Source organism: Physeter macrocephalus, chromosome 2, assembly GCF_002837175.3.
Source record: "Physeter macrocephalus isolate SW-GA chromosome 2, ASM283717v5, whole genome shotgun sequence".
NCBI lineage: Eukaryota > Metazoa > Chordata > Mammalia > Artiodactyla > Physeteridae > Physeter > Physeter macrocephalus.
In genome coordinates, this window is record NC_041215.1 from 104,298,248 (window position 1) to 104,314,296 (window position 16,049).

Consider the following 16,049-nt stretch of genomic DNA (forward strand, 5'->3'; position numbering starts at 1 on the left):
GTGGGAGTGGGATGACACGTGGTCCCAGTCTCCGGCTGGTTTAGCACTCCTAGAGCCCACACTGCTTGGGCTGTACCCGCTCACAGGCCTCAGGCCTAGCTCCTCAGGGAGCCGCCTCCAGGCTCCTGAGGGAGCAGCACCCTCCTTGCCACGTGCCACCATTTGAAATCTGAGTGCCGACTGACCCCTGGAAGCCCTTTTCCTACCTCCTGAGGTATTAACAGCAGCTGAGCAGTGCCCTCCCCTCAGAGGTCTCCTCTTAAGTTTCCAAGTTCTAATAATCCCAGCCTCTTCCTTTTTTCCCCGGGGAGGTTCCTGTTCATTGCTGGAGGGAATGCAAAATGATACAACCTTTACAGAAAAGGTTTTGACAATATCTAGCAAAATTATTCAATACATATGCGTATAAAATCATTTGACGCAGCAATCCCACTTTTAGGAAACTATACCAAAAATTCTCTTGAAAAGAATACAAAAATTTCACTATGGTATGGTTTGTAATAACAACAAAAAAGGAACAACATAAGTAACAATAGGGAGAGCTAACTTGAAAAAAGAGTGGAAATGAAAACTATCAAGATGGTGACAAACACAGAGATAGCTGACCTTAGGAAAAGAATTTTAAATGTGTATATTAGGGTATACTCTAAGAATAAAAGAACTGTAAAGAAATCTTAAACTTTTATTCACTAACCTTATTGCTGCCATAGTATTGATGTGGTTGTTTTGAAATCAATCTAAGGACAAGATAAAGCAATTATGTTGACGTTTTAGAACCAAGATTTTCGGCATGAGCTAAAAGAGATACAATTGTAAAACCCAAGATGGTTTAAAAATATTGAACGTGAATTAAATCAAGGCTTTAGATCCGTAAGCAGGGTACAAGAAGTCAGTAGCATGGAGGAACAAAGAACACCAGGGAGAAGCAACCAGTCATATTCAAAATGTGGTTCATTCTATAGGACAACTGACCTAGGATTCTGCTTCAACGTGTTGCTAGCTTTAAAAAGGAGGAGTGGGGCTTCCCTGGTGGCACAGTGGTTGCGCGTCCGCCTGCCGATGCAGGGAAACCGGGTTCGCGCCCCGGTCTGGGAGGATCCCACATGCCGCGGAGCGGCTGGGCCCGTGAGCCATGGCCGCTGGGCCTGCGCGTCCGGAGCCTGTGCTCCGCAACGGGAGAGGCCGCAGCAGAGGGAGGCCCGCATACCCAAAAAAAAAAAAAAAAAAAAAAAGGAGGAGTGGATGAGGAGACTATTCTAGATTTAAAAAGACTGAAGAGACAACAAGGACATACGTCAAGTAGAAATCAAATGTAAAAAGACATTTTTTTAAGACACGGAAATTTGACGATATTAAAATACTCATTTTGTTATATTTGATAATGGCATTTTCCTTTGTAAGAAAAAAAAATTTAATGTATACTGAAGTATTTAGGGGTAAGATAATGTGCTTGACATTGGCTTTAAAATACTCCAGAAAAGACATGGGGGTGTGGCAAAATGTTGCGAATTTTTAAAGCTCAGTGAGTCAGGTGTATGGGGATGCTAGTTGTACTCTTTTATGTACAAATTTTAGAAATTTTCACAATAACATGTATACGTTTGCATAAATGAGATGACAAATGTTCTAGGTATGTTAAGAGAAGTCTGGAAAAGAGTGTGAGTCCATTTGAGCTTTTAAAAGGTGTTATAGTGCAGATTTCAAAAATGTAAAAATAGACCCAGAAAGTTAACAGTGGTAAGTTCTAAGTTGTGGACACAGGTGACTTTTCTTTTTATGCTTTTCAGTATTTTCCAAGTTTTATTTTTAAAAAGTTTTTCGAGATGTTTTACATCACTATTGACACTCATGAGATAAACTTTATAGTGATTTGCTGGATAAACTGAATAACGATAAAACTTAAAAAAATAGTTTATATCAAGGTAGCTCTTGATATAAAAAACTGGAATAATTGTTTGTAAAACTGTGAGGTAAAGTTGTAAAACCATCCATTGTCCTTAAGTTCCTTTCCTGCAAAGCTGGAATGAATGTGATTGTTTATCAACTATTAAAAGTACAGGATGAGGCAGGCGTGGTGGCAGGAAAGGTACAAAAAAACCCTACTGTTCCCGGACTTCAAATCTAGCTGGAAAGCCACTAAAATAGGTACTAATATAAGACGACCGAAGAGAGTCACAGGACCCGCCCTACCTGCTAAGAGGCGGGGCAGTGGGGCGCAGACGCCCACCGCCGAAGGCGAGGGAACGAGGGTCTCAGCCAATGGTCTCAGGCCGGAGGGAGCGCGGCGGTGACGTCCTGATATCCGGGGGAGAGCTTTCCTGGCTGGGCGCTCACCGCACTTTGGATCTGAATTGGGACTTTATCCCTCGGGGGTGGCTGGACTTTAGGCCCCTGCAGTCCGGTCTGCGTCGCCGGGTCCCAGGTGCCGGCGACTCTTCCTCGGGCTCCTCGGACCGCGGGCCTGCGCGGTGGGACCGCGGGCCGCCGCCATGGACGGGACGGCCGAGCTGCTCTTCTACGTGAACGGCCGCAAGGTGAGCGCGCCCCGGGGCTGCCCGGCCGGTGCTGCCGGGCCTCCCCGGTGCTGGAGCGCTGCTCACGCGCCGGGCCCTGGGCTGCACGTGGGTTTGCCTGCGCGTCGGGGCTGGGAAAGGATGCGTCTTCGGGGACTGCCTGGATCTTTGGGTCCCGCCTTCCTCATGTTCCTTTCTCCTCTCCTTCCAAGACGCACAGGCTGAGTATCAACCGCACCCCACCCCATAAACAGGAAGAGAAATGAGTGTCCTTATTCGGCAGAGTCAGCACTCCCAAATCCTCCCTCCGTCAAACCCACCCCGAAACGGGAACGTCTTTCATTAGGCCTCAGATCTTGGTGTGTTTGGATGAGCCGAGAGCGGTTTGGAGTGAGGACAGGACCATAGAGATGAATTCATTGAGACCTCTCACTCCCATCGTTTCCAAAGTCACAGCTAGTTCCTGGCAGCGCTGAGCCGACACCCTCCTCTGGGGACTCGAAGGTCCTTAGTGGGTCCACTGCTGGCGCGGCAGCTGCCCTCTCAGAAGCCGTGCTGGCTCTGCAGATCCTCTGGGGCAGTTCCAGGGATTGTCCGATGTTTGGAGGCTGCAAAGCGCCCGGGGAATCCTTTAAAACACTCCCACGGACGTGACCGTAGATCTCTCACTCTTCATGTTGTCCCAGCATATTGACGCCACTTTGTAAGGGGGAAACCGAGGCAGGAGTGTTAAAGGGTTTCCTTAAGAGCAGACAAGGGAGCAAGGGCCGTGATAGTGGCCTTTCCGCGCGCCGGCTCCTCCGGAGCCCCCTGTGATCCCTGCTTCTGGGCCGGGATAGCCCGACTTTCCCTGACTGGCACAGGCACTCACCAGAAAGCTAAGGGAGGTCAAGCATCAGGGCCTCTCACTTGCGAGGCCTCTTCTAAAGCCCTGAGCCTAATTTCGAATTTGGATTTTGTATTATTTTTCTTAAAGAGGATTCCCTCCCCCAAACTGTGCAAGTTCTAGGCCCTATAAAATCTTCCTCTGTGCCTGCTGCCTGGATTCCACCCTGGGTAAGATGAGCTTGTTTTTCCTGAACTGTGTTGGGGGCCATTAGGACCCCCTCGCAGGACTGCTATGAGCATGAACCATGATAAGGGCGAGGATGGCAGATGGGAGTGGGCTTGAAGTGATCACGTGATGTCATTTTTTTTTCTTTTGCATAACTGAATGGTATAGTAGACACAGCTCTGGCTTTATATTTGGACAAACAAGTATTCATTTCCAGCTCTAATTCTTATGGAGACAACCTAACCTAGCCTCAGTTCCTCTGTTAAAGAGAGATAATACTGCCTACTTCACAAAGAGTGATGGTGAGTTTTTAATCCGTTTATTCAAGGGCCTGCTATATGCCAGTGTTCCAGTGCCCTCAGGGGACACAACAGAGCACAGAAATGACCAAGGCCCTGTCTGCACAGAGTTTATGTTGTGCTGGGGAGACAGACGACAACCATATAAATAAATAGAAATGTATCAAGCCAGGCAGTGATAAATGCCAGGATAAAAAATAAAGCAGAGTGAGGGGCCGGAGAGTGGCGAGAGCTGGTTCTTCAGGCGGGATGGATGTTTCAGACTTTCTGAGAGGCTGACATTTGAGTGGTGGCCAGTATGAAGCGAGGAACAGACGTCTGAGGGAAAAGCATTCCAGACCGAGGGAGCGGAGGTGCAAAGATCCTCAGACACGAGGATTTCTTCGTGCTCGGGGGTTAGCAAGGAGGCCGGTGGGGCTGGAGATGTGGCCAGGGGTTTTGGAGGAGATGGTAAGGGTTTTGGTTAAAGGAGGAAACAGGTGTTTGAGTCTAGCTTCTTCTCCCCCTTCTGCCTCCCCTGCTCCCAAACAAACTGCTCCCAAATTTTTAACAGAATGGCTAATAACAGTTTACGCTCTGTTGATTTTTAAAAATAGATAAGCTGGTTCTTATCTGTGGGCTTGTTTTATCTATGGGCCAGAAGTCCTGTGATCATTTGGAAAGTGCATGCTAGAAATATTGATGTAGTTTTTGCAATTACCCTGTTAAAAGAAATTATGTCACCCTTTCCCTTTCCTGCCCCCCCCTTCCAAATTCTGTTAGGTGTGTGCTTCAATGCCAGCAAGCAAGCCTGATTGCCACATGGATAGAATTAGAATAAAGTCTCTGGTTCAGAGGGTGAGTGGCTGTCGAGAAAAGTGAGAGAAGAAAGCCACCAGGAGAGGGGGTCTTGAAGTCAAACATAACCTCTGGGATTAAAATCCTGCCCTTGAAAGGAAGCTTTGAAGCCAGTTAGGAGACTCTGGGTGATGTGATTGGCCTCCAGTCTGGGTTTTTTGCAGAATCCCCCCAAGTCACCAAAAGGTGTCGTTGGGTAGGGGCTAAGGCCATGCACGATGATCAGAGATCTAGCTGCAGAGAGATTTCTGAAATCTTACTCGCTTCACCAGCAGCCTCCAAAGCAGGTGACCCAGTTAACATGGAGTTTGCGGGAGGAAGAGCCCAGGAATAAATTACCTCCTAGATGCCACTCTCAACACATCTCAGGAACCGTAGCAACTCGTTTTATGAAGCAGTGAGGCATAGAGATCAAAGGTGTGGGCTTTGGAAATAGACGTGGATTTGAGTCCTGTGCTGTCTGCTCTAACACTCAGCAGCTCTGGGGCCTTGAGCAAGTGTCCTCATGGGTTGTCCCCTCAGGCCTCTTTCCCTCTTTCTCTCCTCACCATGTCCCACAATACACACCTCTTTCTCCTGTCTTCTTCCTCTCAGCTTTCCTTATTTTCTGTTCTTTTACCCCTTTCTCTCTCCTCCTGATCTCTTTCTCTTTCTTCTTTCTGCCTCTGTTTTGTATCTGGCAAGGCCCCCTTCATGCACTAGTCACAAGCCCTGCACAGAGGAAAGTGATTTGCCAACCTTGTGCAATGTGAACTTATCTCCCAAAGGGCCAGTGGAAATACAGAGGGACACATGCCACCCTTGCAACATGCAAGGCTTTACTGAGACAAAAACATGCAATGACCCTGAGCTGAGAGCTGGTATCATTTCTCCCAACCAGAGTTAGTGAGAATACCTCTGTTTCTCATTCCCTCCCTCCCTCCCCGCCCCCTGCCAGCTACCATCTGAGTCCTGACCTCCCTGTTTCACTCCAAGACCTTCCAGGACAGGGTACATGCCAGATCCCTGCCCCACTTCCCTCTTCCAAATGTGCCATCCACCAAATCAAGAAAAATAAACACATTTCAAGCCAGTGGCACTTTGAGCCAAAGTCCGATCTCTTGAGACATCTCCGGGAACAAATACCCAAGCAAACAAAGCCTGCTCTTCCACGAATTCCTTATGAAAATACAACTATGGGGCCTCTCTGGTGGTGCAGTGGTTGAGAGTCCGCCTGCCGATGCAGGGGACACGGGTTCGTGCCCTGGTCTGGGAAGATCCCACATGCCACGGAGGGGCTGGGCCCGTGAGCCATGGCCGCTGAGCCTGCGTGTCTGGAGCCTGTGCTCCGCAACGGGAGAGGCCACAACAGTGAGAGGCCCGAGTACCGCAAAAAAAAAAAAAAAAAAAAAAGAGTCCTTTTAAAATAAAGAAAATACAACTATCTCTGAAGCCTGAAGTGCTCTTTATTACCCAGATCCTGTCTGTCCCTTAAAATTGGGCTTCTGAGGATTCATCATCATATGTATGAATTAGAATTAGTTTCACCTGCACATGGCACTAATTCAAAACTAAGTAGTTCAAAAAAGATATAATTCATGTTTACTTTTACATAAAGGATACTGTATCTGGGGATAGACATTGCAGAGCTGGTCTAGAAGCTTCTTGGTGTCATCTGAGACCCAAGTTTCTTTTCTTTTTTTTTCCCCTGTTGCCATTAATGTGTTGCCTTATGGTCTAAAATGGTTGCTGACATTCTAGCCACGTCATCGTTATTACAGGCAGCAGGAAGAAAGAAATGGAGAAAGCATGCTGAGATAGACATTCAGTAGTTTCTGCCACCATTACTGATTCTTCTGTTTTTCTTTCTTTTCTTCTGTTCATAAGTCCCAGCCTGTGAGAAATCATCCCTCCTTCCTCATAGCAAATTGTACATATCAAGTTATTCATTTAGATTAATTAACATGTATTATGTCCTCATCATATATCCCCAGCACCTAGTTCAGTGTTTGACATAAAGAATAATGGAAGGTGGTTTCTCTTAGGATCAAGAGAGGCTTATACATACACAACTAATTATGCTGCAGGGTAACACGTTCTGTGAAAGATGTGTAGATGTTGACCATGGGAGCACAGAGGAGGACTGTTTCTTGGAGCAGAGAGTAGGAAACATATATTAAATGGCAGCAGATCCCACAGGAGAGAACATTTGAGCAGGGCTTTGAGTGGCATCCAGACTTCTGCCAAGTAGAGAAGAGAGGGAGGACCTTCAGGACAGGGAGAATCCTATAAGCAAATGTAGTTAAGGGTAAAAGTCCCTGCACTGCTGGGACCAGCCAGGTCTCCCATGTGACCAGAGTTCAAGATGCATGGGTTGAATGACAAAAATGATGGCAAGTTTCTCAAAGAGGCCTTGTAGGCTATGCCTTGTAGGCTATTCTTCTTGTGTTCCAGGAGCTCTTGAGTAGAAATTCACCTAAGACCCGCTCAGTGTATTCATTAAAGATGCACATTTTCTGGTTCCCTCTCCCAGAAATCCTGATTCGATAGGGGTTTCATTTTAACAAGCACCCTGAGTGATTCAGGAATTCCCAGCAGAGCAGTCTGGCATCCAGGAGCCAGTGTCGGATTTAGGCAGATACAGGACATGATCAGACTTGGATTTTAGAGAGGTTGCTCCAGTGGTGGTATAGAGGGTGGCATTGCGGATGCCCGGAATGGAGGCAGGAGACATGTTAGGCAGCTGTTATCATTGTTCAGGCTGGAGGTAATAAGGGTGGATTTCAGGGAGTGACAGTAGAAGTGAAGGGTGTTTAGAGAATCGTTTTGGAAGTGTAAATGGCAGGACTCGGTGATGCTGACTTTGGTGGATTGGAGGAAAGAAAATGTCGAAGATAGCGCAGTTTTTTAAGCTTAGGTGACCTAGCAGATGGTAAGGCTATTAAACAAGTTAGGGAAAAGAAAGGAAGAAGTAAGCTTGGGAAATAAAGAGTTCCATTTGCGGGCCAATTTAGTTGGGGATGCCTGGGGACGTCCCACAGTTTTCCTTGTATTGTAGTATGTACACACACACACACACACACACACATAATCACTTCTCTCTTACCATATTGCACATTCCTCTAGGGCACAGATCTGACCTTGGTAATTGGCATGTGCCTCACTTTGCCCGGCCTATGGCCACTTAGAATTGAGGGTGAGGAGGCATCTATAGAATAAGCATGTGTCCCCTCATCACCTACTTTCCAGAAGGGAAAATTAGTATAACATGGTGAGGATGATTTCTAGTTCTGAAATTGTGAAGCAAATCATGCTTCTATTTGTGAATCTAAAAGAAATCCAAATGTGTCATCAAAAAAGAGAAAACACGATCACTTTGGAAAACATAACCAATCGTGACGTTTCAGTCATGCTCTCCATTGGGTGCTGCTGTTCTAACTGCCATGCTGCTAGGCTGCCCACACAAACTTACTTCTTAAGTGTGTCTTTGCTTGCACATCTTTGTATCATTTTATCTTCTCCTTTGTCTCTTAGATTTGGGAGCCATGGTTGGTTGTGATCTCTTTTTGGAAACTGTAATTCTTTGAACATGGTGAACAAACAAGTCTTTAAAAAAAAACCAACTATATCAATTTCTCAGAGACTATTCTAGTCCAGGAGACCTCCCCCACCTCTCTCTCTCTCTTCCTCCCCCTCCTATATTCAGTTCTACTGTTATCTTTACCCTCACTTGCTTCAGACTTTCTAGGAGAAGTTGGACAGGAGTCACTAATGTTTTGTTAGTAGAAACAACCACCGCCTTAGAGAACCGTGATAATTCAGGACCAAGGACAGTGGCAAAGTAGTGGCCCGGGCTCGAGATGTAGACTTCACACTTCAGAGAGGTGATTTGTATATCACAGGTGTTCCGTAAACATTAAATCAAGTTTAGAATATGAGTAGAAGAGTGCATGTTCATGAAATTAGCATGAGCCCACCAATGTAAATATTCTAGTTCTCTCAGCTTTGTGAATTAAACTCTTTCTTTTGGTACAGGTGATAGAAAAAAATGTCGATCCTGAAACAATGCTGTTACCATATCTGAGGAAGAAGCGTATCCTTTGCTTTGAGTGTGTATTTGTGTGTATGTGTGTATATCCCTGATATCCTCATCAAGTGATATTTCAAATATCTTTTTAGAGCCACACTGAGTGATATTCCCTACTACGGTTTTTATGTTCATCTTTAAGAAAGACCTAGATCTGACTTTTGTAGGCAGTGAACAATTGTGCTTATCAGAGAACCAAGTTCTTTCTAATCTCTGTTTTGACATTAAATATATTGAATAAAATAGAGAAACTAACAGTGGGAATTAAAGCAATGGGTGCTAAAATGGCTTAATTAAGCATCCTTTAGAATTAAGAGTCACAATATTGATATTCTACCTTCAAGGACTAATCATCATGCCCATTAGAAAAAGAGAGCACAGGAACTTCCCTGGTGGTCCAGTGGTTAAGAATCCACCTTCCAATGCAGGGGTCGCGGTTTGATCCCTGGTCGGGGAACTAAGATCCCACATGCGGTGGGGCAACTAAGCCCGCAAGCCGCAACTACTGAGCATGCAAGCCACAACTAGAGAGAGAAGACCACGCACTGCAGTGAAGAGCCTGCACACAGCAATGAAAGATCCCGCATGCTGCAACTAAGACCTGACGCAGCCAAAAATAAAAATTAAAATAATAAATAAACAAATAATAAAAGTTATTAAAAAAAAGAAAAAGCACAGAAATCTCCTGAAATGAAAGTGAAAGAACAATAGAGAAATTAAACCTGAAAATGTTACCTTGGAAAAACTTTCTCAATAAAAGTCATCTAAGGAATGGATTCTTATCCTGCTACGCATGAACTCCAGTGGGCTTCCAGAGGTCTGTGGGCCCCACTACGTTATATGCAAACTTGTGTGACAATGGGAATTTGTACATTTTTCCCCCAGAGAGAGTGAAATTCCCAAAAGAGCACACAACTCAGAAAATATCAATAGCTATCTTCTGAAAGTCATTCAAAGTTTTTTTTATTATTATTCTGTTAATTTTATTTATTTTTGGCTGCATTGGGTCTTCATTGCTGTGCACGGGCTTTCTCTAGTTGTGGCGAGCAGGGGCTACCTTTGTTGAGGTGCACAGGCTTCTCATGCTGCAGTGGCTTCTCTTGTTGGGGAGCACGGGCTCTAGGCGCACGGGCTTCAGTAGCTGCAGCATGCAGGCTCAGTAGTTGTGGCACATGGGCTTAGTTGCTCCGCGGCATGTGGGATCTTCCCAGACCAGGGATCAAACCCGTGACCCCTGCATTGGCAGGCAGATTCTTAACCACTGTGCCACCAGGGAAGTCCTCAAGGTTTTCGGACATAAAAGTAATTAATACTAATTTCCTGGTTATCCATGGTACCAATGTGATATTTAAGATTTGGTTCACTTTTGAGTGACAGAAAATCCCAATAGCAGTAAACAAGATAGAAGTTTATTTCTTTCTCATTGTGTTATTTCAGGTTTTCTGGGAAACACACACCAAAAAATGAGATTAAATATGCAAGGGTTTTATTAGGAAAAATGCCTGAGTGAACTAGGGAGGCAGCCATAGAAGACTGAGACCTGTAAGGAAGAGAGGGAGAGAAGGCTGAGTTGAAGGGTCTCAGACTGCTGTGCAGTCTAAGGCACGTTCATCAAAGCCATTGAGAATGGTTGACAAGGACTCCCGTACCTCTGCATAGCACTGAGCCATTGGTGGGAAGCAGCCCATGCGAGGCATGGCCTTGATGAAAAGTGGGGTGATGGATATCAAAGTGCAGCAGTTGGCTCTCTTGGTCAGTTACCCTCTATGTTGGAGGAAGTCTCTGAGGCATATTCTCATGGTTGTCATACTCACATAAAGGAATCCCAAAGGTAGGTAGATCCAGGCTAGCAAAGCATTGTCACAACATTATCAGGAACCAAGCTCTTTCTGTCTTGCTGCTTCACCCTCCTCAGCATGAAGCTTTCTCCTCATGGTCAGAGATGACTAACTGAGGTCCAGCCATCATATCTGAATTCCAGCAAATAGGAAGAAGTAAGGGATGAAGGAGGGGCACCCCTCTCCCTTTGAGGACATTTCCCTCCTGGATGTCAAAAACAGCCTTTATGCTTACATCCCATTGGCCAACATTGTTAATGACCCCACCAAGCATCAGAGGAGGCTGTGAAAATGTATTTTTTAAATTCTGGGCAACCACGTGTGTAGCTCAAAAATTAGGATTTCTGTTACCAAGAAAGAATGAGGGAAAAGATATTTGGAAACAACTAGCAGTTTCTGCCACTGAGAAGCAGAGAAATATGGCACACTTGTATAACATGACACAAATATCCTAAGAATTATTTACAATTTGACATTCTACTTTGTATGTCATCAAAGACACAGATAAGGATAAGAACAGATATGCAGTGTACTCATACCTTCAAATCCTCAAGGACTTATATATGTAGACTCTTCCTTTTTTTAAGTTTGGCCTTATTTTTGGGAACCTGGGGTCCAGTTGTTTTAAAAAGGAGGAGACTAGATATAACACACAAATGGAAATCAAGAATTTACAAGATTATAAATAATAGAAGCTAAGACATACACATACATTATTTGATAAATAAGTATCAAACTTAACTGTACATTTAAGAGTCTTTGATGGTGTTGTCTTCTAAGGTCAGAGCTATTTCACAAAGGGAATTATGGAAAACACATTATCTTTAACTGTGCTTTTTCCAGTCCGACTCACAGGAACTAAATATGGCTGTGGAGCGGGAGGCTGTGGTGCCTGCACGGTGATGATATCACGATGTAACCCCATTACCAAGAGGATAAGGTACCTTGCTGCAAAGTCCAGATATGGTTGAATTTTTGTAGCTTTGAACTTTGTTTTTCTTCTTCCTTTGGTAAATATGCATTGAGCACCTACTATGTGACAGGAACTGTGCTAGGCATTGGGGATACATTGATGGGCATCAAATCATTCCGGTTCCAGCAAAAATGTTACATTCTCAGCCCTCCCTGATCACCTTCTCCATAGCAGTGCCCCATCTCACCTCGGCAACTCCCTACTCCCTTTGCCTACATTAAGGTATTCATAGCACTTCTCACCATATGTTTGTGTATGTATGTATTGTCTATGTACCTATGTATTGTCTATCTTCCCTCAACTAGAATATATACTCTACAAAGGCAGGGATTTTATCGGTCTTGTTCACCAATGAATCCTAGTGCCTGGTACTCCACCTGGCACACAGTAGGCACTCAATAAATATTTACATTTATTTAATAAATGAAAAATATTCTTCCAGTCTTTCTTTTGTGTGTATACTTAAGGAAGCATACTGCCTATACAGCTTAGAAACCTCTATTTTTTGCTGAACTTCTCATGAATATCTTTTCAAAATAATAAATATAATTTTAATGGCTGTATATGTTTTGTTGTTTGGGTGTATCAAAACCAATCCCGAAACAGTGATCACTTAGATTATTTTTTGGTTTTCACTATTATAAGGAGTGTGAGCATTGATGTTTATATTTATGTGTATGATGATTTCTTTATGATAGATCCATGGAGATGGAATTAGAGGATAAAAGAGTGAGTGCGTCTTTAAGTTTTTATGCCTTCCAGCAAAATGTCTCTCAGAAGAGCTGTATCAGTTTACATTCTTTTCAGCAGTATGTGAATTCCATTTTCCCAAACCTTTGCTAATAATGCAAATTGCAGTTTTTTAAAATCTTTGTCATTTTCTTTGATAAAAATGATTTCTCATTGCTTAATTTGAATCTCTCTTGATTGCTTTTGAGGTTGAACGCTCATTTCATGTATTTATTGGCCATCTGTAATTTTGGTTGGTAAATGAGAACATTTTAGGAGTCGTTTTGAGTTAGACATTTTCTAGCAGTAGGTTTGTGGGATTGAGGAGTTCTGTATCCACACCCTATTTCTTCTTCTGAGGCACAATATCAAATTACCTTTATTGCCCAACTAACCCCTTGCCCAGCATCTGCTTGGAGGATGAAATATGCTCTAGGTGATTGTCACATGTGACTGGAGAGGAGAATGTCAGCCCCTCAATCAAGAGAAAAAAACAAAGTTGGTGGAAACTGTTCTGGAGTTAGAATTAGGAGGCCTAATTTGAATCCTATCTGACACTCCAGCTGTGATCCTGAGCAATTCACTCTGACCCTCAGAGTCTTATTCATGAGCTAAGGACAAAATGTATATGCAAAGCCTGGGACATTATACAAAACCTGCCATGTTGGAGGTGCTCCTTTCCCAGTGGATACAATGTAGTTTGTGCTTCTCTTTTTCATTCTGAAGACATTATCCAGCCAACGCCTGTCTGATTCCCATCTGTTCTCTGTATGGTGCTGCCGTCACCACAGTGGAAGGCATAGGAAGCACCAAGACCAGGATTCATCCTGTTCAGGTGAGGATGCACCTCTTCTGCATAGGGTTTCTGTGCTTCGAAAACCATTAAGGACATGATGAGTTCTTGAAATTAATACAGTAGAGCAATGAGCCCTGCTGCTTGGTCACAGCCAACAGATGACACCAAGCTGGGGGCCAGGAGTGAAACCTGGGACATGTGACTGACTTCTTAGAAAAATACTTTTGAAAGACTAGAGAACTTTCTCTTTAAAAAAAAAAAAGTCTTGACATCACTAGCATTGTTTTCTATATTCTAATTAGATGGGACCTGTCCATTTTACATTTTCCAAACTTATAAAGAAAGGAGAGCCAACTGCATTGGGGGATATAATCTTAATGTTTTTTTCTCTATAAAGAGGAAAATAACATGATTTCAAAGCTGAGTGAAAATCTCAGCTACCAAAAAGATTTGTTAAATTTAGGGCTTGATATATAATAGGAGTTGTTAATGAATTTTGAGGCTTTTCTCCTAAGGAGGCACCTTGTTAGAACTTTGCCTCAATGAAAGGGCACCTCAGACTCCTGACTCTTTCAGTTATTTATACATTGCCCAGAAAAATGCTGTTGCTACTTGTTTTTATCTAAGTTAATGAGTACCACTTAAGAGGAGAGGGTGGAAGAGGAAAAAGATAGGGGCAACATAGAAAATGGCCAAAGTTCAAATTCTCTGTGCTTGAAGGAATCTCGGGTTCTGTTTATTTTCTATGAAACCTCTTTACCTAGAAGGAGCAGATTCTGCCTGGGTATGCTTGTGAGACTCGTCTGTTCGGAGGCATCCTTTCATTTAGTACCTGCCGCCCATCTCCTGGCTGCAGTGTAGACAGATGACGGCTTCCGAAATGAGGTTGCACCTTTGAAGTTAGACTCCAAAGAGAACAGGCTGGGGGCTGGGGGGAGATTTGGAAAAGAAATCAAGGCAATGTTTCCTTCTTGATTGTTTTTTGGATTAATGATGGCACTTGGTAAGAGAATTCCTGTGTGCTGAAGTGTTAGGGCAATAGTGAGCAGATAAAGGCACTTGGGAAATAAAGGTTTTTTTTCCCTCAACTTGAATATAATTCAGTTCATTTCTTTGAAGGACTTCTTTTATCTCGGTGATTCCCATTCTGGACTACAGATTGAAACACCTGGGAATCTTTAAAAAATATATGTCTGTGCCCCACCCCCAGAGATTCTCAGTCAATGGTCTGGGGTACTGCTTAGACCTTGGAAATTTTAAAGCTCCCCTGGTGATTCTGAAAGCTGAGAACCTTCAGTGAAGCTCAAAAGCTGTTGAGGACCAGTCATCACGGCCACCCCAGCCCAAGAAAGGGAGACACCAAGGCTGAGAAGGATTTTCCAGGGCTTCTTCTCCAACTTTAATGTGCATGTGAACCACCCAGGGATCTTGTTAGAATGCAGGTTCTGATTCATTAGGTCTGGGGTCAGGCCCAGGATTCTGCCTTTCAACCTTTCTGTGCTTCCAGGAGAGGATTGCCAAGTGTCATGGCACGCAGTGTGGCTTCTGCACCCCTGGGATGGTGATGTCCATCTACACGCTGCTGAGGAACCATCCAGAGCCCACCCTGAGTCAGTTAACTGATGCTCTTGGTGGTAGGTTATATGTGTGTGTGCTTTAATTTTTTTTTTTTTTTTTTTTTTGGCGGTACGCAGGCCTCTCACTGTTGTGGCCTCTCCCGTTGCGGAGCACAGGCTCCGGACGCGCAGGCCCAGCGGCCGTGGCTCACGGGCCCAGCCGCTCCGCGGCATGCGGGGTCTTCCCGGACCGGGGCACGAACCCGCGTCCCCTGCATCGGCAGGCGGATTCTCAACCACTGCGCCACCAGGGAAGCCCTGTGCTTTAATTTTTAAATGATGTTGATAATGATAGCTAATATTAGACATTTATCAGGTGCCACACACTGCATTAAGTGCTGTATAAACATTACCTCATTTACTCTTTATGATAACTTTATAAGGTAGGCATTATTATTATCCCCCATTTCATCGATGGGGAAACTGAGGTTTAAGGAGAGTAATTTACTAAAAATTATGCCACCAGTAAGTGGTGGAGTTAGTTTGTTCAAATCAGGATTCAAACACACACATTGCACTTGGCTGATATATTTCTCAAGTCTCTCTTAATCTGTAAGAGTCTCCTCCCTTTTTTATTGTTTGCTTATTTTAATAATAATTACAAAGCCAGTTTATTCATTTACCCTTGGAAAGGGTCCAGTTATCTCCACATGCTGCTCTCTCCTATTGGGTGGGTGCTCTCAGGGCAATATGAAGTTATCAGAGGGCTCCTGATGAATACAACATGAAATCAAAGAGACTGACATCTTCTGGTGATACTTATTTCAAAGAACTGCCTTTGTCTGGAGCTAGTTTATCAAGTTCAGGAGCTCAGTGTGTGTGTGTGTGTGTCTGTGTGTGTGTGTGTGTGTGTGTCTGTGTGTGTGTGTGTGTGTCTGTGTGTCTGTGTGTCTGTGCGTGTGTGTGTGTGTGTCTGTGTGTAGCCGGGGATAGGGGGGAGCATTGGAGGAGGCCTTCATTAACAAGACTGAACAATTCTAAAGAATAAGAGCCTCCCAAATCCTATTTCTGGTGAAATTCTCCATGGCTCTACTTGTCTGCTGTCTCCCAGGGACCTTATTTCTCTGCCATGTTACATGGGCCTAAAGCTCATGTGTTCAGCTCCTCTGCGAAAGTGTTCCAGGGAAGACAGGACTAAACAGAAGTAGAAAGGGGAGGTGCATAAGACACAAACTGTCTTCTGCCTTATTTCCCTTAAGTTTTATTATGCATTTGATCTCGTGGCCATTTGTGATGTGAAACAAGTGACAAGGGGTTCTCAAATTTTCGGGTGCTTAAGACTTAACATAGGAGTTTGTGAAGAATGAAGATTCCTGGGACCCAACCCC

General features: G+C 44.1%; 1 protein-coding gene across 1 annotated transcript in view; it reads left to right on the forward strand.

Moving 5' to 3' along the window:
- The first annotated feature begins 2,489 nt into the window (after window positions 1-2,489).
- The window catches only part of LOC102992680 (aldehyde oxidase 1), a 72,840-nt gene continuing 59,280 nt past the window's right edge, over window positions 2,490-16,049 (forward strand). Inside the window, exons 1-5 of the mRNA XM_024124762.1 lie at window positions 2,490-2,534; window positions 8,718-8,775; window positions 11,451-11,547; window positions 13,036-13,144; window positions 14,613-14,739. Of these exons, the coding sequence (XP_023980530.1) occupies window positions 2,490-2,534; window positions 8,718-8,775; window positions 11,451-11,547; window positions 13,036-13,144; window positions 14,613-14,739 (436 nt within the window). The remainder of the gene's footprint in view (window positions 2,535-8,717; window positions 8,776-11,450; window positions 11,548-13,035; window positions 13,145-14,612; window positions 14,740-16,049) is intronic.